This window comes from Drosophila takahashii, chromosome 3L, assembly GCF_030179915.1.
Source record: "Drosophila takahashii strain IR98-3 E-12201 chromosome 3L, DtakHiC1v2, whole genome shotgun sequence".
In the NCBI taxonomy this organism is placed as follows: Eukaryota; Metazoa; Arthropoda; class Insecta; order Diptera; family Drosophilidae; genus Drosophila; species Drosophila takahashii.
Window position 1 is genome coordinate 3789743 of NC_091680.1, and position 24168 is coordinate 3813910.

Genomic DNA, 24168 nt, shown 5'->3' on the forward strand with positions numbered 1-24168 from the left:
TATCTTTACGTTAAGAAGCTTCGGAATTTCCTGGGCAAGTGTCTCATTTGTACCTTATTCTGCATGCTCACGGACAATGTTATTAACATACTGGATATATTTGATTTATTAAACCATATTTGCCAATTAGCAGGTAAGATGTTTAATTAAATTCGGATTGGATCTTAATAATAATACTTTTGTCAGGTTACATCAGATACTTATTCAAAATGGCATACTTTCTCTGGTTGTCTGTCATCAGCTTTCATTTGTGGAAATTTTTGACGTCTATGAGTTGTGAGGAACCTTGTTATCAGTTTCTCAAATACTTTGCCTTTGCTTGGTTCATGGCTGCAATTCCAACAGGAGTTGTTATTGTAATGAATGAAGCTTGGGATGGGGATCTCCATAAATGGAACTGGATTCCATCAATTGGCTATTCGAAATGCTGGGTGGAAGGTTTGAATTAAATACAAATTTTTCTTAGCCCTTACCATATATTTAATTTTTCTTCCTCAGATCAGGACCATGGATATTCTGAATGGATATACTATTACGGACCAGTAATGACTCTAAACATGTTTAACGCGATCATGTTTACTCTAACGGTTATTCACATTAGGAAAGTTAAGAGCGAACAGAGAAAGTTTAAAGCAGATGAGAAGAGAACAATAAAATGCATTAATTTTGACATTAAGACGTAAGAAGTATTCCTTTTCACAATTTTTTAAGCCGGCATAATTTACATTCCATATTTCTTTTTTAGTTATCTTATGTTTTTGCGGCTCTCTGTTATCATGGGCGCGATTTGGATTGTGCACATCGCTTATTTTTTGAGAAAGTACGATTTCTTTCACCAGTTCTATAATTGTGTATTGTACTTAAAACAAAGTTTTGGAATTCTAATTTTTATGCTGCTTATCCTTAGACGCAGCACCCTAAAACTGCTCATGGATAGGTAAGTTCTCTTTAAAGAAAACTGATATTCGAGTAACTTGAAAGTTTTTCGATTAAACCCCGATAATTAAAACTGGAAAAACTGAAAATTCATTTTCACCTTTGGCTGTGGCTGACATGAAAAATCGTTCTTTTTATACATACCTTGATCAGCTTTAAATACGATATATGATCCTAAGGATAAAAACCCCCTCTTAAACCGTAAAATAAAAATACAAAATAGCGATTTTAACTTTGTTTTCGTTTTATTTAATATTAATATCTGTTTGCTTTCCATGCGCGTACTTTAAATAAATATAATTTATGTTTTTTGTTTTTATTCTCATCCATCGACCTTCGTGCTTCACAATCTGTATATACGTTCTCGGTTTTGTGTGTATCGTCTTACAATATGTATGTATCATCGCAATATCGTATCTCTCGCTGATTTCGCGCACCTGAAAGTCGCGCAAATCAGGTGCGTTATCTTTGTTCTCTTTTCTGATTTCTGATTTCTAATTTCTGATTTCCGCTTATTACTTATGCTGCTGCTCAGTGTTAATTGGTTTTTGTTTCTGCTTTATCATATGCCAATACGTATAGTTAATATATGTATAAGGTGCACGCCGAGCGCCCCGCGAAACTGAAAAGTCGGTTTTGGGGTTTTTAGTTTTTTTTTTGTGTAACTTAATGATGGCAAAGGATTTGCTTTTATTTGAAAATGATAAAAAAAGCATTTACAAACTATAATAGTTGTTGGCTTGCGTAATCAGTTAATCAATTATCATAAGTTATATTAATATATATATATATTTATATAAACATTTAAATATTTATCAAAACATGTTTTTTCTTGTTGCTCAAAAGTCTTCTTCGCTGCCTTACATTTACATTACATTACGTACAGTTTTTCATACGATCTATATGTCCGTTCGTCAAATTAAAAATCGTATTATCAATAACCGTTTTTGCTTATCCTTTCATTTCATTTGTTTTTATTTTGTGCAAAATATATTTATATGTAGACTAATTTGATTTGAAATTCAGTTGCGCTGCCACATTTGCATTCTAATCGTTAATTTTTTAATATTTTACCTTTTGGATGGATGCAAATTATTAATTGAGTTTTATACAACAATTACAAATGGTTAGGCAAATAAGTTTAGTATTAGTTGTTGGTTGTTTAGTGCTTAATACTTGATTGGTTTCGAGTCTTTTTGGGTTTTTCAAACTAAATCTTGCAGAAATAATAATAACTAGAATTAACCCCTTATTTGCCGTCGATTTGCGCATAAATAAATATATATTTAACTTTCGTTTTTGTGTTGCATGTGTATTTTCGTGTGTGTGTTGCTTAAACTTATTTTAAATTATGATTAAAGTTTAAAAAATGTCTTGCTGCCTTACATTTCCCTTCTGTTCGTCTCTTTCTCACCGAGCGTGTGCCGCTCTGTTTGTCTCTTTCTCACTTGCGCAAAAATATTCAATTCTTCTCTAGTTGTAGTTCTAGTTGTCCTGCTCGCACCATTTTCAACTGTTTTTGCTTGTGGTCTGGTCTAACGGTAAATCAGCTGAGCATATGGGGAATTTCTTTCAGTGTAAATGAGAGAAATTCCCCATTTGTTCCTTTCGTACAATTTAAATTCGTTTGGCACTGCCACTCAATTTTCGGAGTCAATCCCAAAGGATAGTCAAATTGTTGGAAAAATTGGGTATTTAACTAAATTTAAAACTCTTGTTGTGTAGTGTAGTTCTCTTGTAAAAACTGCTTTTTTCCTCTGTTACCAACTATTTTCTTTTGTTGTCTTGCGAAATTCTTTACGTTTTTCTAGTTTGCTTGTTAAAAAATGGTTTATTTGTACTTTTGGCAATGATCTTTCTTTTTTGTAACTTCCACTAACTCTTAATATGACTTTTTTCTTTTAGTTTTTTGTTTTGTTTAGTAGTATTCGTTTTTTGTGGTTGTTCTGTAGTCTGCATTTTGCTTGTCTTTAAAAAATAACTCATTTAACAGAAATCGTTTTGTTGCTGGCTCTTAAGAAACTAAAGTTAATAGTTGATTTTAAACTAACTGCATTTGATCAGTATAGAAACTTTTTTTATTTTTGTGTGATTTTTTGCTGAGTGAAAAGTGTGTGTGATGTATCTGGGTGATTTTTCTGTTTTTTGTGGAATGGTGACAACTCTGGCCTGGCAGCGTCAACTGTACTTGGTTTTTCTTTAACTGCAACTCCTTATTTGGGGACCTTTCGTACTCTCCTCTCCTATGGCACACGAAATCAAACGCATTTACAAAAATAATTCTTCTTTCTCCGATTTTCTTTTCTCAGCTTTGAGTGAATTTTCAGTCATACAACCCTGTTCTTTGATTTGAATTCGATTTGTGTGTTTTTGGCGTTTTGTGTGAAATATTTAAAGGGTTTGGGTTAAAGATTTTAAAAAACTATAAATTTCGAAACATCGCTTCATTTTGAAATTTGTTTTTCAAATTTTTTGGTTTTAAATCTAGCTTTTGGAAAAAAAACTTTTGAAACTTTAGAAAAATGGTGTTGGAAAATCTCAAAATCCTTTTTAATTTATCATTTCTTTTTCCCAAAACCCTTTTTTAAATATTTTCAAAATCAACGTTTTTTGAAATCCCGAACAGGGTTGATTTGTGTGGATGTGCTTAAGATTAGGGATACTTCTGGTTACCAGTAGTAGCCCCTCAGCCTGAAGAGATTCAGGTCTGCTGCTGCTGCTGCTGCTGCGGAGTGGGCGGCACTGGAGCTGCGGTGCCAGTGGGTGGTGGGTGGATTAATCCACTGCCAGGGGGAGGAAGAGGCGGAGCTAGCTGCTGCTGCCCACCGTTGGTAGCGGCGTTGTTCGTGGACGAAGTTGGACTGCTATTGCCCTCCGGATATTTCCCCGAAACCACGCACGGATGCATGGGGAACAGGGTCGTCCACGACGTGGTCGTCAGTGTGGTTGATGGTGCGTGGAGGGCAACCTTCTCGTTTTTTGACTGCTCGCTTGATTGGTTCTTCTTCGTCTCACTGCTGCTACTCTTCTTTTTCTTACTGCCACTGGCTCCGTTTTTCAGCTGCCCACCGTTGGCCTCCTTTTTAATGACCGCCGGCGGCTCATCCATCATTGCATCCTCGTCCAGCTCATCCAGATCCTCGCCAGCCGCCTTCTTGATCAGCCGCTCGCGCTCCTCTTTGGCTTTGTTATCCAGATCCGTGTTGATCTTCTTCACCCGCATCTTCTCCTCCCACTCGTCGATCCCGTGGCGACATCGATTGAGATTGCGATGCTGGTAGAAGATCAGGGTCATTCGCGTGGGATGATGACGATCTGGCCTTCGCACCGCCGTCGTGGCATGCATCTCATGCTTGGCACACTCAATCAAGACGCTGCCATGATTCAGGGCAATGGCCACTCCACCCATTTGGGGATCGGCAAAGGCCTCGATGTTCTCATTGATCTCGGCCACCTCGCCAATGGGTTCGATTTTGCTCGAGTTGGTGCTTCCCGGCGAGGCAGCTGGAGGAGGTGGTGGCGCCACATCCGTGGGTGTCTGATTTCCTCCACCTTGGTTTCCCGATCCTCCATCATTGCTGGGGGATTCCTGAGTAGGGGTAGGGGTGGCTATGGTCTCCGAGTTGCTCAGTTCGGGCAATATCGTTTGTGGCGCCTCCTGCTGCTGTTGTTGCTGCTGCTGTTGCAGCTGCACCTGTTGCACCTGCTGATGATGCAGTGGTCCAGGCATGGGAACTATGGGTTTCTGGAGGCCCACACCCGCTGGGGTTACGCCACCGCCATGGGTGGTTATCAGGGAACCGGCAGCAGGATTTCCCGGGTTGCCACCATAGCCGGAATTAACAGAACCCCCCTGATGATGACCGTACATATTCCAATTGGGTGAAGGAGGCGGTGGCGTTGGAGGAGGCGTCTGCTGGGGATACATGCCATAGGGAGAGTACGCCTGATGATGGTAACCATAGTTGTAGTTCATATTCTGATACGCATCGTAGGCGGAGTAGGCGGAATGGGGAGGCGGTGGAGGAGGCGGGTACATCTGGTAGTTATTCGGATACTGAGCCGTGTACTGGGCCGTATAATCACTGGGCGGCGGCTTCGGTTTCACGAATCCCTCCTGCGGATGTGGATGCGGATGATGCGAGGCGGTGGTCAGCGGAGCTAGCTGTGTCATCGGTTGCATGGCCGTCAAGGCGGTGAGTTTCGATTCCGCCGCCAGATTGTGATGATGATGGTGATTCACTAGGGTCGTCGAATCGGGATTCTCCTCGCTGATCAGGCGACTCTTGACCAGGTGGTCAACGGGAGCTCCTACAGGCAGATTACTGGGTAGCACGGAACCTCCCGTTAAGCCCGCCGCCTGCTGTTGCTGTTGACTCTGCTGATGTTGCTGCTGCACTTCCGTGGGATTTGAGGGTTGTAATCCTGGATTGCTGACCAAAGTTTGATACGATCCGCTGCCATAACCATTGCTCGGTTCTAGCTGGGTGTTGGGTGTAATCGCAGAGGGAGGAGCTGTGGGTGGCAGAGGTGAGGGACCGGTTCCAGTAGAGGTTCCTCCGGGAACAGAAGTCACTGGAGGAGGGACACCCAATTGCTGAGCTGAGGGCGTGGTGGGCGTTAGGGGAGGAACTGCTCCAGGAACGCCTCCTGGTGCTCCCGCTCCTCCAGGTGCTCCTCCTCCCACCTGCATGGCACCCATGGGCGCATGCGGCGTTGGCCACTGGCCATAGTAGTTCCTCGAATCAATATAAGAACCCGTTTGATAGTCATAGGAGTACGGGGAATCCAGGACCGTGCTTGAGATCTGATTCGATTGGAGCTGGGCATCCGTAAAGGTGTCTATCATGGTGGCCATGTTCATGAGGCTGGAATTGGAGCTCATCAGTTGGCCACCGGGTTGCTGCTGCTGTTGTTGTTGCTGCTGCTGCTGACCCGTTGGATTGCCATTACTCTGGGAATTCTGGCTGGGATTGGAACCATGTACGGGTGGCGTACTGAAAGCACTGCCCGCGGGACTGGGATTATTCGTAACTGGAGTTTGACACCTGGGCGAGGGCGTTGAGGGAGGCGCTGATCCCGGCGTGGAAGCACTGGAGTTATTGGACTGATTCGACTTCCCTTTGCCCTTTGATTTGCCTGCGGTTGTCGCTCCATTGGCCGCCACTCCTCCTGATCCATTCTCCTTCTTGATGTGCGGTGCTCCTAAAGAGGGTGGACTACTCTGCTGGTTGTTGGCCTGCGATTGGGCTCCGTTGGAGGAGCTGCTCTGGCTATTCGCATCGCCCACGGCATCTTGATCGCCATCCGGTGGCGCCGTTTCGTCGCCGTCCTTTCGCTTTTTGCCATGTCTTCTGCAGGGTATCAAAGGTGTGGATCGAACGCGTACTTCGCAGGGGAATCTATGGGATTATAGGGTATGTATTAGCATAGTTCGGTATAAAATACACTCGGAACCAAAATCGAGCTAAAATGATGGATATTGTCAATAATAAAAGCTCTGTAATACTATAAAACAAGGCTATTTAAAAACGGCAAGTTGAAACTGCAGCCAAAACGGTTTGACTTAAAAATCTAAAACAAAAAACCGAAATAAGGGAATAATTTAAAATTGCAATCTACGTTTGAGTAGGTACAGTAGTCATCCGCTAAGTGCGACAAAAAACGACTTGTTTGTTTTCCTATTATTTTGTTTTCTTTTTATAACAATAAAATCTTGAAGAATTATAAATATTTTTTTAATTTCCCCCATTTTAAGTTCGATTTCCATTCCAAGTGCCTGGGAGCTGCTGCTCAAAACTCAACGGTACACTCACTTGTCCAGCATTTGCACCGCCCCGGTGCGGTGCTTGTCCCTCTGACCCTCGACGCTCTCGAACTCGTCCGTGCCGTCCATCGTGTAGAGCGGCAGGACGTGGAACTGCTCGTCGTCTGGTAGGCGGGTATCGCGATTGCCGGGCTTCAGCAGAGCCACATGCACCGTGCAGCCATCCTGCATGTTGTGGAGATCCCGGTGCGAGTGGGCGCAAAAGTCCAGGCAGGCGGTGACTCCGGAGAAGGGTTTCCCGGGCTCCAGACCCAGGCGACAATCGCTGGCCTCGTGCTCGTACTTCGTCTGATTGTCGTAGGAACGCGGACACACCTGCTTGAAGACCGGCGCCAACAGGGTGGCGATCAGGTTCATGTGATCCTCGATGGCCGCCTCCTCGCTCTTCACCGACAACCGGAACTTTCGCACCGTCTTGGAGCGGGCGTACTTGCAGCCGTTATAGTACATCGACCAGGAGCAGCCGAAGGAGTACGAGGCACCCGACGATTCCGGATCGAGTCCTGGAAAAAAATTATAAAAAATATTCATTAAATGTTTAAAAATATCTTATATATTTTATAAATACCTTGACAGGCACATGTGCGATTCTCATTGGTGGCACATCTTCGCGTGGTGGGCAGGCCGTATTTGTTGAGCTTCGGGATCAGATTCTTGTAGGCATTGTCCGCCTCCAAGCGAGGCATTCCGTCCCAGGCCACCATGCAGACCACAATATAAGCAGCTATGCATCTGTAAAATACAAAAAAATAATATTAAGAACCATAAATAAAATAAATTATATTAACAAAAGCTCACCTGTGTCCCGGTCGTTTCTTGACCACCACCAGAATCTTCTCTTCGAGATCAGCTCTTCGGATTACCCACTTGGCCACCGGACATCCTTGCGAGGTCTTGCCCTCCTTGCCCGTGTAGACGATCTTTTCGATCCTCAACTGGCGACCCGTGAGGTTGCAACGCTCCTCGAATTCTCTTCGTAAGTCCATTAGAGAAGAGGCCGTGCCTAAAAATTAAAGGAATTTTATTAAGGTGATTTCATTAGTTAATAAATAAGGTCAGTCTTTAGTTTTTAGCGAATGGATAATGGATATAAATTAGTTTGTTTAAATATAATTAGAAGATTTTATATTGGAAAGCAAATTAAAAATTCTTTTAAATTCAAAACCATCATTCTAAATGCTTTACAATTGTTAAAGATTGTGAAAGATTCTTTTCTAATTTCGGTTTTTTTTTTAAATGCTTATGTCAAGCCGTTTTGGCAGCAGAATTTTTTATTATTATTTTAAATTTTTCCTTTACTGTATGATGATTTACTATATTTACTATGATTTATTTATTTAAATATTAGTTAGTTAGTTTTTAGGATCAACTCACCTAGATGCGTGTAGTAAGTGCCCGGTTCCGGAGGATTCTTGTCTGACTGGAAGCACTCGCACTCGGGAATCTCGGTCTTGTTGCCCTTCTCCAAACGATCCGTGGTATCGAACAGCGGGTTGATCTTCTCGTGCTTCACCACGATCTCGGGTATTTCATCTGGTTTCTGTTTTCCCTTTGCCTTGCCCACTCCACCTATGGGTTTCAGACCATTTCCATGGGCATCGATCAGCTCATCCTCGTCGATGAGTTCCTCCTTCGGTTGAATACCCAATCCCAGGCAGGTTCCGTCTTTTAGATGCTCGGCGGTGGGCGGCCTTGTGCCACCCTGTCGACAGCAGGAGAATCCATTATTCAGGGGTTTTCCCTCGCTGCCCAGATAGGCGTAGCCCCCGCCATGTCCCAGCATTCCCATGTCCTCGATCTTCGGTTCCAGCATCCCGTGGTGACTTAGATGGGGTGGCGCCCCGTGACCCAACGCATATCGATGTGGCGGAATTGGATAGGCGGGTATATCCTTCTCATAGTTCGTGGGCAGTGGTATAATGCTATTCGTATCGGGTTTTCTGTCCAGCTCCATTAAACTCTGACCATGTCCGTGGATCTGATGGGTGGGTTGACTACCTGGTGGTTTACCTCTTCCTCCATAAGTCGAGTGCTGGTATCCCGGTACGAAATTCTGTTGGAAATTCTGTTGAAAACTACTGGCGCCCGCTCCATAATAAGCGGAATTGTGATGATAGCCGGCGTAATCCTGCTGACCATGACCATGATGCTGCTGCACCGGCTGCCCCTGACCATCATTTTGACAGAAGTCCGCATATTGTATGAAGTTTTGGTAGTTTCGCTCGTAACCCTCCATTTTATTGGGTTGCGGGGGTCCCAGAAGACCGGGTTCCGTTTTGATATACTGCGAATGGTAATCCTGGCCGGGAGGTCCTCCTGGTCCTGGTCCTCCATGCGGATGCGGGGGATAGTGAGCAGATAAAGGCTTCAGACCACCACCTCCTGGATCCGTGGAGTTGCGATCTCTATCGATCTCCGCCGCTGCTTCCGCTGCTGCTGCTGCTGCTGCCGCTGCTCTGCTGGCTTTGCTGCGACTCCTCGATTTCTTGGGCTGAGCTGGAGGCACAGGTAGAGGATGTTGTTGCTGTTGCTGCTGTTGTGGTGGCACCACCACCGCCGATGGCGGCTCCACCGAATGGCTGATGGTCGTGTGCTGTCCTGGCTGGTGTTGCTGCAACTGCAGCTGCAATTGGGCATCTGCCGTTGCTCCTGGATAGCCACTAACCACGCTGGGTTTCTTGAAGGAGTTGGCATGGTGTGGCTTCCAGATGTGATCGCCACCACCTCCGATCGGCTCGGCGGCCACTGAACCACCCACAGCCTGCTGTTGCTGCTGCTGTTGCTGCTGCTGCTGCTGTTGTTGCTGTTGCACTTGTTGCTGCTGCATGGGGTGGGTGGGCGTGGCACTGCTCGGTCCGTTGGCGCTCAGCGCCGCTTCGGGCCGGAGATGGTGGCTATACGATAAAAAATGACCGGTCTGTTGTTGCTGCTGCACCGCCGACTGTTGCTGCTGCTGTTGCACCTGCACAGGTTGCTGCTGCAAGTCCGGCGGCGGATCCTTGGGATCGCTCTTACGCATAATCATCGACTTGATGCGGGTGTTTAGATGAAGTCGCTCGCCCTGGGAGGCATAACCCTCGGCGGCCAGGGATTGCTGTTGCTGTTGTTGCTGCTGCTGCTGCTGTTGCTGCTGCCAGTTCCAATCCTGCATGGGTGGCGAGGTGGCAAGATGTTGCTGCTGTGGTGCAACGTAGGGCTGCAGCCCGTTGCCCGTGGGCGACTGATGTTGCTGCTGTTGCTGCAACATGTTGCTGTTGCGCGTCGGCGATTGGGGCACCGCCTGAATGGGTGGCTGCATGGGCGAGGAGGCGGGCTGGGCCACCGCAGTGGGTGGTTGTTGTGGTGGTGCTGGCGTGGTGGTGCCACCACTAACCACTGTGGTGGAATTGCTGTTGGTGTTGTTGCTGGTGGTGTTGTTGCTACTACTGCTGTTGTTGTTGTTGCTGTTGGTTGGGGAACCGCTGTAATCGCCTGAATACCCGTTACAATTGAGTGAGCGCGGCGGCACGCTGCTCACCCGCGGATATCCAGGCGTGTCGTTTCCCGACGACATCGTCTTGTTCAGTTCCGCTCCCAAATGTTGCTGCTGTTGCTGCTGCTGCTGTTGTTGCTGCTGCTGCTGCTGCGACGGCGGCACTGGGGCGGCGGACACCTGACCCGCGTAGGTGGGTGCAAATCCCACCTGGTTGATGGCCGACGGAGCAGTGGACAGCTGTTGACTCTGAAAGTCGTAGCGCTGCACTGGCGCCGCATACGGAGATCGCCCGTAATTCGGATCAAATCCCAGGCCCGACTGCACGTAGCCGTTCGAGGGATACGCATACGACTGCGTCTGGAAGTCCAGCGAGTTCAGGGACGTTATGGCCGGTGTGTTCTGTGGTATCTGCTGTATGAACTGGTTCTGCCAGCCCTGCGACGGATCCGCCTGCCATGTGGGGTAGAAGGCCATGGGTGCCTGAAAAAATAGAAAAACAAAATTAAATTAGTACCGGAATAATTATAATTATTAAGGAAAAAGATTAACCCAGACTCTAGGATATATTATATTATTTTTAGGAATGAATACGACTGACTAGATATATCAAATTTAAAACCCGAAAAATATTATGGAGTAAAGAATTCTTGCTTTAAATTTTTGTTGTTAATATAGAGTTTTGGAAAAGTTTAATTAATAAAAACAATAAAATCCAAATAAAATGTAAAAATTAAAACACAAACCATTTTGATTACATTTATAAAAAATTATATTTTAAAAAACTAAAAATAGTTCTAAAAGTTCTTCAACAAAATGCTCAAAGAGTCCTGAGTTCAAACCCTACCTACATTATGTTTTTTTTTTACTTTATTTAATCTTTCTAAATATATAGCTTTGAGAATTATAAATATCATATGAAAAAGTTACAACTAAAAGTCCTAAAAGTAATGATATAATTACTAAAATTCAGTACTTCCTCTTCCGAAAACATTATAATTTTCTGTTAAATTGTCATTTATTATCCAGCTAATTTATATATTATACCCATATCAACTCTTTCCTTTGGACCACCTTATTAAGCACCTGATCCTTCCATTAATTCCAGGTCTAGACTCTCGACTTAACCCAAGCCCAATCCTATCCCAAACCCGAACTCAATGCCATTACCTCCTCCACTCCTTTCCAAACACCATTCATAAATAAACATTTTGGTCATAAAAACATTTCAAACAAGAAAGAACGCTATAGTCGGGTTGGTGTCCCGACTATCTAATACCCGTCACTCAGCTAAAGGGAGTGCGAACGCTGTGTCGGGTTGGTGTCCCGACTAATAATCGTAACTCAGCTAAAGGGAGTGCGAGGGAGATAGATATATGTTGACAATTTATAAAGCGTATAACTTTTTAATGAATGGTCCGATTTGAAAAATGTCTTCTACATTTTGATAGGTATAAATATACACAACAAAATTGCATTTATACTTCTCGAAAATCTTTAAAGATGTGGGCGCAGGACCCATTTTAAAATCGTTAGTGGGCGATTGTGGGCGTTAGAGGGGGCGTGGCGCTCGGCTAAAATAAACTTGCGCTGCGTAGGAAGCCAAAGAATATGTGTGGGAAATCTCAACCTTCTAGCTTTTGTAGTTTCCGAGATCTCAGCGTTCATACAGACAGACAGACGGACAGACAGACGGACAGACGGACAGACGGACAGACGGACAGACGGACAGACGGACAGACGGACAGACGGACATGGCTAGATCGACTCGGCTGGTGACCCTGATCAAGAATATATATACTTTATGGGGTCGGAAACGCTTCCTTCTAGCTGTTACATACTTTTGCACGAATCTAGTATACCCTTTTACTCTACGAGTAACGGGTATAAAAATACTGACATGAATTATGTACCCAAAGCTGGGGCTGAATTGGCCAACAGTCATAAATCATATTTTGTGTGCCCTAATTAGGCTCAGTCTAATTGGTGGCGGACTCCAGACCCCAGAAGCCAGAAACAGAAATTTCCTTTTCGCCCTGAGTTACAACTTCCGCGGTGGCGGTTGTGTTTACACAAAACACCACTGTTAATTAACGCGCCTCAAATTATGCTACATTTTTTGTTCGCCGAATAAACAGGAAGCCCCAATGAAAAAAAATAAAATGGAAAATAAAATGCGAAAACAAGCCAGGAAAAAACAAAGCCAGACTGTCGGCCAGACCCAAAAACTCAACCCGTTTTCATTTGCATTTTTACAAGCCCGCAGAAAAAGTTATGAAAGTGAAAGTGAGGAGCGATGGAAGGGGAGCGAAGGCTACAATAAAATCCAAATAAAATGTAAAAATTAAAACACAAACCATTTTGATTACACTTATAAAAAAAAACACTTTTTTATAAACAAACCCAATCGATGTTATGTTTTCTCCCTACCAGAACTAAATTTTAGAAAACAATTTTAACGAAATTAAAAATAAACTTTTATAACAACCTACAAAAAAAAATTTGTTTCCAACAATTCTATGACCTTTATGTCTTGCAAATTAAATTTTAGTATGGTGTACCCCCTAAAATGTAATATTTTTTCCAGTGTAGTCAAGTTGTGTTGCCAGGCAGCTGGCTTCCTGTTTCTGGAATTTATCTGCACCTGGCTCACGTGTGTGCGTGGTGTGTGGTTTTGTTTTCAAAAGCATTTAGCAATCATTGATAAAAATCGACAAAATCTTTATGAATGAATGGGGGACTATATCTACTATATATACGTATATATAGTATGTGTGATGATGTCTGGCTCTAGTGTGAGTGTGTGATTGTTTGCACAGCTGCAATTGATTGGGCCCGGGGCCACGTGACGTATACGCAATGTGGCCATGCGGATTTATGGGTTTTTGTGTTGTGTTTTGTATTTTGTATTTTCATTTTGCATTTTGCAATTGGGGCTGCCTTGAAACGGCAAATGAAATGAAAATCAAAGCTGATTGAATAGCAGGGGTGGGAAAAGGGGGTACAAATCGAAAAGGTCAATGGCATTTAAAGGGGGGAAAATCGAAACCGATTGACTACTCACCATGGGCTGCTGCGGTTGATCCTTCATGGTTTGGATTTGTGCGGTTATCTGATGCTGCTGCTGTGGCAAATGTTGCTGCTGTGCGTGCTGCTGCTGCTGCTGCAAGTGCTGTTGCTGCTGGAAGTGCTGCTGTTGCTGCTGCGGCTGCTGATATTGCTGTTGCTGCTGCTGCTGCGACAGGAGTTGCTGCTGCGACAAAAGTTGCTGATGCTGCTGGTATTGCTGCTGCTGCTGTTGCTGCTGCAGGTTGCCTGTTGCTGTTGTGGTATTTGGCGATTGCTGCGGCAACAGTGTTGCTGCCGGCACTGGACTTAGACGAGGCGATGTTGCTGATGCAGCGGCTGCATTCAGTTTGTTTGCTTTGGTGGAGTTTTTGCGGGCGCGTGACTGCTGGAAAAACAGGGAAGAAATAAAAAAGGAATCTCCAGTTAGTTAAGGGTTTATTGACAAAACAAATTGTAAACTTTTGATAAACTGGATTAGCATAGTAAATTACCAGTTTAGCCTGGTAAATAAATCATATGCAGATTTGCTTTTCCTGACTTGATTTTATGATATTTTGTTGGGGAACTTTTATTATTTTGTTATTTAATCTTAAAACCAATTTCGGTTTTTATTTTAGATTTTTAAGGCGGTTCATTCTTCTAATTTAAATATGCCTTCTTTTATAGTAAAAGCTTAATTCCATATTTGTTTTGCATATTCAAACAATATTATTATATGGTTTATATTTATTGCAAATTATATTTATTCATTACATTTTTTATTGTTATGGGTGGTTCAACTTTACAAGATAACTATTCTTAGAACTTTATTGGTTAAACACCGATAAATATTGGCCCACTCTTGTTTGGCTCGTTTATTAAAAACTGTACATTTTGTTGATTTCACTTTTCCAACTCGTAATTGCATAGTTTAAAATATTTTTTAATTAAGGAAATTTGTTAGTTGGCACAAATATTTTAATTGCCTCCCCATCCGATCGCATAAATTATGCCCGCTTCGTCGTTCACATAATTTTGGTTCAACTTGTTTTCAGTCTGCAAACGCCGGGGCAACATGTAAAATTTATGTTGCCCACGATTTATGCGCAATTTATTTGTGCAGCCAAATCCAAAAACAGAGGAAAAATGTTGCAAAAATTCGTAGCAACAGCTGCGGTTGCCATTTGTTGTTGTCGTTGTGGCAGCTCGCCATTAAAGGCTTTCAAAATTTATGTTCATAAAAGAGTTGCCGTCGTTTCTTCTCGTCGTTTATTAGTTTTATTTTCCTATTTTTTGTTGTGTGGCGAAGGGATGCAAAGTCTAATGGAAAAGGCAAAAATAGTTTTCCGCTGCTCTTGGCAGGTCAATCGATAATGTCAGGTCAGATATTTTTGCATAATACTAGAGAGTTTTCTTTTGTGGGCAAATATAAAACTATTTTTTGTTGTATAGGGAAAGCTTTTCAATTTTGGAAAAAATTATAAAAAAGCCATTTTAGTTATTTAAATTTAACTTATTTATTATTTATTAACTTTTTATATTTTTTTAAATTATGAAATAAATAAATGTATTGCCTCAAAACCCTTATTTACCCAGTTAATGAAGCATTGCTCTCCAAGTATTTAAAATGCTGGCTGTGCAAATATGAATTTACACAACGAAAGACCAACTTTTATCGTTCTTCTTTCGAACAGGCTGATGAAAAGGGAAATAAATCCAAAGGAAGAGGAAGCCGTATAAATAAACATTGTGTCTGTCGTAAATTTCTTGCAATAAATCAACAAAACTTCTTCGGGTCCAAATGGCAAACAAATATTTCTCGAAATATTTCCTGCTAATTGCGAAAGGCACAAATCAAAAATGGCCCAAAAAAGGCAGCAGCAGCAGCATCCAATTAATGTGGCTTATGTGGCAGGGAGTTTTGTGCAGAGTGCAGACAATAAACACAATTTGCATACATGGCCAACACACATAAAATGGCAGTCAAAGCAAATCGTTTGTGCAAATTGGCTGCAATAAAGTGATTTATATTTTACACATGTGTGAAATAATATTTGCCACCTTGGCAGGGGATATATAGTATGTATGGTATGTGTCGCATAATGCTATGCAAATAAATCCAACAATGCGAGCTGGTAAATTCGAATTCCTCTCCTTATCTCTGGGACCAGGTGGCAAACGAAGCAGCCAAATAACTTGAACAAACATTCGGCCTGGAAAAAAGGTGAGTGAGGGGGCGGAGGGTTTCCCTCCTTTTTTGCTTTCTAAAAATATTTGCATTGCAAACATCGATGGGGCTGCCGGCGAACGCAGGTGCAAAATTAAAATAAATTTGCACGCAATTTCCAATTGAAAATTGCCAATTATTTTTGCTTACATTTCCCTTCTTTTTTTTTAGCATTTTAAGAGCAAACAATCCAAAAATAAATACATTCTACAGATGGGGGCAAAGAAATAGGGCGATTGTTAAATTCATGGTGAATATAATCGCATTTTACGCAGAATGTTCCTAAAAAACTATATTACTATAATAATATTACTTGAAAATATGAGAGACAAAAAATAAAAATTCGCTTTATCATCACAAACTTGCAATCTAATAATTCAATTTTTGCAATTCTAATTCTACTATTTTTCTAACCTCCTCTGTATATTAGGTCATCATAAATATTAGCATTGAAGTATTAATTAAACTTTTGCAAACACTGGGCGAAAAATAACATTTGCTTAGACATCGGCAAACAAATAAACAAACATGGGGCAAATGAAAAATCGTAAAGAAAGTAAATAAAATGTATTTTCAGGCCCGAGGTCTTGGGTAAATGTTTTTCTAGTTTTTTCTGCGCTGCGTTTAATGCATTTTCTCTTCGCCACTATTTACCCAGTTCATAAAAGTTAATTAAATTTTTATGATCGCCCGTTTGCATCGCGGCAACTATTTGTTTCTTGGTAAAATAAATAAAACGTTAAAGAAAGATGGCACCGCCAGAGATATAGGAAGTTTATATGTATGAGTGAGTATCTGTGTGTGTTTGTGAGATAGTGAGAGATTAGTGAGTTGCAGTTGACACAGCTACAAAAACAACGATGAACACCGCGGGCAATGGCCCTCGGCGTTCTGTGTTCGTTTACCCCCAACTTTTTCTCTGAGTGTTGAAAAGAAAATTGCGCGCTGAGTAAACAGCAATTAGTTGTGTCCCTGTGTGCGTTTATCTCCCTGTGTATGTGTGTTTTTTTAATGTGTGTGTTTTTTATGCTTGTGTGCGTTACATCGCCTTGATAAGCAGCAAACGAAACGCAGTGAAATAAGGTTAAGTAAAGGTAAAAGCATTGCTGAGACAGTCTCAAAATACTCTACTTTAGTTTATTTAAACATATATTTTTTTAATAATTTTATAAAAATGTCTAAATTATTTTAGTGTGTTTTATGCAAAAAATATCTTATGTTCAATTTTTTAACAAATTTAAATTTTAAATTAGATCACTAAAAATGATTTATATGATTTTGAATAGGATTTATTTCTTAAAAATTAATTTTCGAATGTTTTAAACTTTTTTTCTGATTTAATTTTTTTTTAATTAGTAAAACCAATTATTCAATTTCAACCCTTCATTTTATATATACTAATTCCGCATTTATAATCCGGTCTGATATTGTTGCCAGGCACCAACTATTTTACTAGCTCCTCGTTCACCCGTCCCACATTCACGCTGATAAGAACCATATAACACCTCTCTCGCGCTCTTTGTTTTTTATAGTGTGCCAGTCCGGCGGTCATAAATTACACACATAACAGAGTATACAATATAAATTATTTACATGTCCCCAAAGTCAAAGTCTGCTGATAAGGCGTGCGGAGGAGGGAGAGGAATAAACAGCAAATCAACAAGCCAAGGAAAAGAAAAGAAAACAAGGTGGAAGACAGCGAAAAAATACAAATGCATCGGGTAAATTGTAAATAAATCAAATATTAGTTATCTAGAGCGCTGGTGTGCGCTCTTATTTATTTTTAATTTTATCAGCACTTTATTTATCTACTGTCATGTCGGTCGTATTATTGGAAAATGGAAAAATAAACAATGAAAATAACTAAGGGAAGATTTGAATTTAAATTAAAAAAATATCAGGACAGAAACATTTCTTAAGCCTCAGAAAAATTAATTTAAAGGATATGTAAGAAATTTTCCCATTACTTTCTATTGCCTGGGAAACTGATTACATGTTTACAATTCAGGAGTTCAGGACCTCCGGATACACATATCCCATTTTGGAATAATGGCTAGCAATTAAAGCAAATCTTTATCGGGCACATTCTGCTTATGCGGCAGAATACTTCATTTTGGACTTGCAAGCACCATTTGCTCAAACGGCAAATGCAATTTCTATGATTGCATCCCCAGCATCTCCGGTGCTCGCCTGCATTTTCCAGTTTCCATTTTCCTGGCTCTGGCTCTGGTTTTTCGGTTTTTGCATCGCTCTTAATGCTCCATTCTTATGCTCGTTTCGTCTCTCTTTTTGCGCTTGAAACACCTTTGGGCTGCTCAAATATTTAACTTGTATTTCGTATTCATGCTAATTTTGCATTTTCCACAATTTTCCGCCCGCCCACTTCTTCCACCGCCCTCCATCTCCTTGGCCCCCTTTTTATGTGCACAGAATGTGTTTCTACGTCTCCCGTCCGCCGCTCTCTCTTCTCCATGTCCTGTTTTATTCCATTCCATTATCCTGCAGCATTTTGGAATGGCTATGCTGGTGCAGAGAGAGAATTAATGATGTTTTTAGTTTCAACTCCAATGTGATTTTTTTGAACTATTTTTGGACACAAAACTTTTTTTTGGCGCCCAACGTGGGACAAAACTAAATATTTTTGTATGCTTGTTAAGATCATAAAAAAAACTATTTTTAAATTGAACTAAAATCGAAATATAAAATCTCTTAAAATATGCTGTGAAAAACAGAACGATTTATTTTTTTGCATACTTTTAGACACCTTTATAATAAGTTTTAAAACTCAACATTTTAAACTATTTCTATGCAATTTCTCTTAGTGTTCCATAGTTTCAGGCTCTTGAGATTCTTGCGGACCGTCTGGCTATCTCATCACACACACACACACACCGTCGTATAAGTAATTGCAACTGCATATGTGTGTGTGTACTGTACAGTAATTGTACGTGTCGAGTGTGCGCCGTTGAGCAGGCTACATTTTTTTCTCTTTTTTTTACTGCTGTCTTGTTAGCATGTGTCTGTATGTGTCGAGGGCTTGTCCTCGTGTGTGTGTGTGTTTTATTCAATTTAGCTTTCAATTAGGCTGCAATTGTTCGTCCATCGCACGGACAGTTGCATTCTTAAGCAGCTCGCCTCTGCGGCAGCTTAACTAAAATCGAAATAATCCACTGACATGACATTTGCCCTCCAGGAGAAGAAGAAATGCCTGACTAATTCAATTTACGCCTTCTGAATTATTAAAGTTTCAGTTAGTCAAACCAGAGGCAGCCTTTCATCAAGCCATCATTGATTGCATTCACTTCCACTCACATCATCATTTTGATTGCATATTTGCGATAAATTAAATTGGAAAAGGGCGGTGGAAATGCACATTTACTGATGGGCTTTGAGTGGGCGGGCATTTTATAATCAGTGATTGAAAGGGTATGGTGTATTTTCGGACCATGTAAGGTACAAGGTAAATATGTACAAACGAATTTAACTAGGTAAGGTACTTGTTACATATCAAACAGCGTTTTAGAGGAGGTGTTTGTTAAAGAACCGATATAAATAGTATAATATTTAGCTAGAATACAATGCATTTAAAATTTAGGAGTCCAGTTCATTCATCACTTTTAGTAAAAAAACTACTCGGTGGTAATCAATAGAGCAAATATTTGCAAATCGCGCCCGAAAAAGCAGATAAGCAGACTTTACATTTCGGAAAGTCATTTGGAAATGGATGGAAATGCTTGTTATATAATGCATTTCGTTTCACTCCGCCCCCGCTTTTATTTTTTGTTTTCTTTTTTTGTCAGAAAAACTTGTTTGGATGCTCTGTCCCTGTCTCTTTCTTTTTGCCTCCATCTATCTCTGTCTGCTCTTTTTTTCTGCAGCGTCAGCTTCGTGCTGCCTTGTTTTTGTTTTAATTATTGCCAGGCATGCCATTAATTTTGGCATGTCGAGTCGTTAACGAATTCCTTGGCAATTCTTTTTTGCTCTCTTCTTTTCCTTTATTTTTATTTTTATTCTTCTTTTTTTTTGGCACGCCATGAAACTTCTATTGTTCTCCTTTTGGCTTTAATTTCTGTTTGCCGGCTTTAATCGGTTTTTAAGCTGGCGTCGCTAATTGTTGCATATTTAAGAAATATTTGCTGTCATCTCGCAAATAAATAATTACTTATGCATGTTCGCCTCGCACAGAATGCAGTTTCCTTCATTTGTATTTATTTCACATTCGGTCGAGAGTCCTCGAAAGACTTTGGCATCGTCGTGACAAAAGTTAATTACAAAGTTTGCAGCGCGGAAACTGCCAAATGAACACGAACAAAGCGGAGAGCCCCCAAAACGGGGATAGCATGCAGCACACAGGCAACACTGCAACAGAAATTGCAACTGCAACAGCAACACATTGGAAGCGATACTTATCCATTGGTGCAGGGAGAAAAATTTGATACAGTAATTGATCTTGTAATATGTTAAAATTCTTTAAACGATAGTACATTGGTCTCATAACTTTTTTTGGCGCCCAACGTGGGGCATAAGTAATATTATTGAAATAAATCTTTATGGCTATACTGAAGGCATAAGATTTTTTCTTAGTGTTATACCCGAGAATTCCCAACACCAACAACGTCACAGGCAGTTAGGCATTGTGGATACATCACACACACAGACACACATGGTCGGCAATTGGCACACACGCACACACACTCCGTCATTCGGACCAAAAACAAGTGACTGGATCGCATTGTACAATAGAAAGTTAGCACAGTTCGTTGAAACTCGACTTTAAAGGCAGGAATGGGAAATGGAAAATGGGTTTTGGGAATGGGAATGGCAATGGGAACGGGGACTCCACTCTACTTGTTGGATTCGCAGGGAAGATTGTGTACATCCGACAGCCGAAAGCCGTTGAAAGCGATCTCAGATGTCGGCAGTTGACACTAGTGTGAGAAATTTGTCATGATGCAGTGTAAAATGCAGTTAAAATAGCAGCGATGGTTGGGGAAAATTGCTAAAAAAAGAGGGGGAAAAGTGTGAAAAAACTCACAAAATTTAAACAATTAATGGATAAAATAGGTATTTTATTGAATAGCACTTATTGCATTAAATGCAAATTAATTATATATTTCCTGTCTAACAAACGTAAAGCTTCAAAATTATTTAAATATTTTCTAAGATATTTGTAGCATCAAAGAGAAGCAAAATAACAGGGACCTTCTCACTGATTTACAGCAGATCTTGTTAAATTATTTATATTCCACCTTCTTTAATTAGAATTCATGTCCATTGCTCAAATAAATGAAATATTTTTGTCTGCCAAAATTAATGCAAATGTTGCCTTCACACAAAGGATTTAATGGCAAATTGGAATTGCCAGTTATTAAGCATTTTGTTTGAATAGAAAACTCATTAAGTGTGCTTGAATCTCGAGCCTCGAGAGGAATATTACAATTTATATGCCGAAATGCTGTTGGCTTAATTACTTGGCTTACTAAATACAAAGTAGCCGAACTGCGAAGAGGCGTTGCTTTCGTTTGGCAGCTGCTGCCAAGTATAAACAATTATGCTAAAATGCAATATTTACGGCCTCGTCGACTGTTATGCTAATCACGTTGTTTATGCTGTATGTGTGTTGTGTGTGTTTGTTGCCTGTATTGTCGATTGCATTTGCATACAAATTGCAATGTAGACGACGAAGAAGCAGCAGCAACAAAAAGCTGCAAAAACAGCAGCCACAATGCAGAACAAGTCTCCCATAATTACAAGCAGAAGGAGAAGATTTTTCGCAGGCCGCAACACTAAAGCGAAAATATTTCCCGTCTGACCCGTTGTTTCCCCACTTTATATTTGCATTATTATTGGTATTTTTAAACCATATTTTTATGGATTTAATTGGGCACTGAGAAACCATCGTTATGTGCTTGAAGTGTGCATTTAAAAAATATAATAAATATGCTTGTTAGAAGTAAAAAAATATGGGTGGAAAATAGAGACAACTTCAGTGTTTGTTCTTAACTCTTTAAAAGTGATTTTTAAGAAATAAGAAATATTTTTTAAAAAATAATTGAAACTATTTCCAAGGTTATTGTGTAGAATTTTATAACATTTTCCCATAAATCTTATTTACAAAAATAATTCATTATTATTATTCATTATTATTCATTCATCATTATGTGCCTTGAAAATTATTCGAAATATTTTTTTAAGGTTTGAATGAATATTTTAATATATCTTGATTATTATCATAATTTTTATAGAAACCATTTTAAGACAGTGTTTCTTCTCCAACATTTTTTCTTTATGTGCCCTTACATTTTCCAGATAAACCATTTTAATCGAGTATTGTCTGCGATAAGTAACCAACCTGAACGAAAAATTGATTCAATTCCTGTGATTGGAAAAAGTAAATTGAAGGCAACAGCAGCAGTTGCTGTTTTTCCTCTTTCGCTTATTTATCCTTTTTAGCTGCACGCGATGATTTAATGCCGTGTGCCACTTCATTTTCAGGCTGTCCTGGCCATATTTAAATTATTATTATGCCAGGCCATAACAGACACAACAACAGCAAAAGCAACAGCAACAACGACGGCAAAAACATAATTAAAAACTTGTCTTCAATTGCCATAAATTCACGTCAAAGAATCTCGTTGCTAAAGTTGCCAAATACAATCTTTTTTTTCGCTAGCTGCTCTACTCTGCTTTCGTTATTATTATTATTTTTACAACAATCTCTTTGGCTGGCCGGCCTGAAAATTGAAGTCATTATTATAATACTAGTTTGTGTTAGTTTTTCTGTATTTTTCTGAGTTTTTTTGTCTGTCAGTAAACTAGTTTTGTGGCCTGGCCGCGATTTAGCCGAGTGGAAATGTAAGTATTTGCAACAGTTTTCCCCGCAGATTTCCCACTTGGGTTATTAGATCAACTTGGATAATTGCCGGCATATAAAGATACATTGTATGTATAAGCCAAGATATATTTGTTGTGAGTCATGAATGGGGAAGCTTTTAGCTCATTGGTTACTTTTCTTCGAACGGAAATGCCAAAATGGCATGTGAACGTTTTTTTAGAGGTAACTAAAATTTTTGTATACCCCGACTGCTGAGCAATTTGACACCATGAATCACTTTTATCTGATTTGTTTATGTATTTTGCGTATATCTATTTTTTACTGCCTTCGGCGATTGGCATTCATATACTTTTTGATGAGCTGCGAGCGTTTAGTCATTTAATGAGTTAATTGCTGCGCACATCGATTGGAAGTCAAATTGAGTGTTTTTCTAATGAATCTAGCAATTTGCATACTCAAATCAATTAAAGTTGCCAGGCTAAACAACATAATATGGTGTTTTATGCTTGAAAATTGTTTACAAGTCATAAAGTTGTTCTAGGTTTTTTATAAATAGTTCTTTAAATTGTTTGTGAGTATTTTCGATTTTTTAGGGTCAGTTTCGACATCGCTTTTTATTGTAAAATTGTCGTAGAAATCTATACTTTTATTGTTAAAATAACTTTTTAATTTGTTTGTATGTTTTATAAATTTTTTATGTAAATTTAGCATTCGGGTATTTGTTGCAAAAATGTCTTAAGAATCTTTAATTACAGTAATTTGAACTTTTACTTAGAAATAATAGTAACAATGTGTTATTTTCCACATGAAACTTAAATGCTTTATTCCCATTTATCCATTTTAATGGCTACTATATTTCTCTACTAACTAGCCGTCTTGTTTTGTATTTTTTTATTGTTCCAGCTTTATTTATATACTTTCCCAGCCATTTCCTCATTCGTTTTTATAGCCCCTTCGCTAACGAAACTTGCCAGTAATAAACTGTTCAAACAAATTTTACCCAATTTGTCTTCATTTATTTAGCATTTTTGCACTTCCCTCTGCTCGATTATTGATTTACATTCGCTTTTACCCCACTCAACATTCATTTTGCACACCTGTGTGCCGCCACCCTCGATTGGCAACGTCATCGGTTACCAAGCTGGGCCAGAAAAAAAAATACAAAATAAACAACAAAATCAAAATAAACTTTTTTCCCTCGCTTTTTTTTGCCTGGCAACGCGAGAACGTTCAACAAAAAATCCACAAAAAAGACTACAATTAATTTGTATGGGCAAAAAAATGACAGAACCGAAAAAAACTAAGCAAATAAATATGAAAATATAATATAATACAACAAAAAAATGGGGGAACGAGCTCTCAAAAAAAAAAAGAACAAGAGCGGCACGCGAGTCGGTGTATCAATGGCCAGAGGGGCTCTAGAGCCCCCAAGCCCCCTCCCACCCCTTTCAAAAAGCAGTGGCCTTAGGCTAAGCAAATACAACAAAAATGAAAAAAAAAATAAAAAAGTACCAAAAAGGTTAAAAAAATGTGCTTTGAAAGTGTTGATGAATGAGTTTTTGGTTGCTATTGCTGCCGTTCTTGTTCATATGTTGTCGTTGTCAAGTGCATAACAAAAATAACAATAACATAAAAAAAGGGTGAAAAACAACGACAACTGGCAGCTACAACCAAATGACTCAATTTACAATTGTAAAAGAAAAAATTGCAAAAAAAAGTTGTGTAAAAAATAAACCGCGTTGTTGTTGCTGCTGTTGTAAAATGTGCAAAATGTCAACGACAACAACGACGTCACAACACAGTTTTTTGCATTTTTTTCCCTC

General features: G+C 40.1%; 1 protein-coding gene across 4 annotated transcripts in view; it reads right to left on the bottom strand.

Moving 5' to 3' along the window:
- Positions 1 to 1162: 1162 nt before the first annotated feature.
- Tet (Ten-Eleven Translocation (TET) family protein) overlaps positions 1163 to 24168 on the bottom strand; it is a 113854-nt gene continuing 90848 nt past the window's right edge. For 2 of the 4 annotated variants that reach the window (XM_044394519.2, XM_044394517.2), the window contains 6 exons: positions 13300 to 13689; positions 8138 to 10718; positions 7562 to 7766; positions 7332 to 7495; positions 6753 to 7266; positions 1163 to 6338 (listed from right to left, as the gene is read on the bottom strand). In XM_044394519.2, coding sequence (XP_044250454.1) covers positions 3638 to 6338; positions 6753 to 7266; positions 7332 to 7495; positions 7562 to 7766; positions 8138 to 10718; positions 13300 to 13689 — 6555 coding nt within the window. In that variant the 3' untranslated portion in view covers positions 1163 to 3637. The remainder of the gene's footprint in view (positions 6339 to 6752; positions 7267 to 7331; positions 7496 to 7561; positions 7767 to 8137; positions 10719 to 13299; positions 13690 to 24168) is intronic. The other 2 variants (XM_044394520.2, XM_044394518.2) reach the window with 1 other exon arrangement.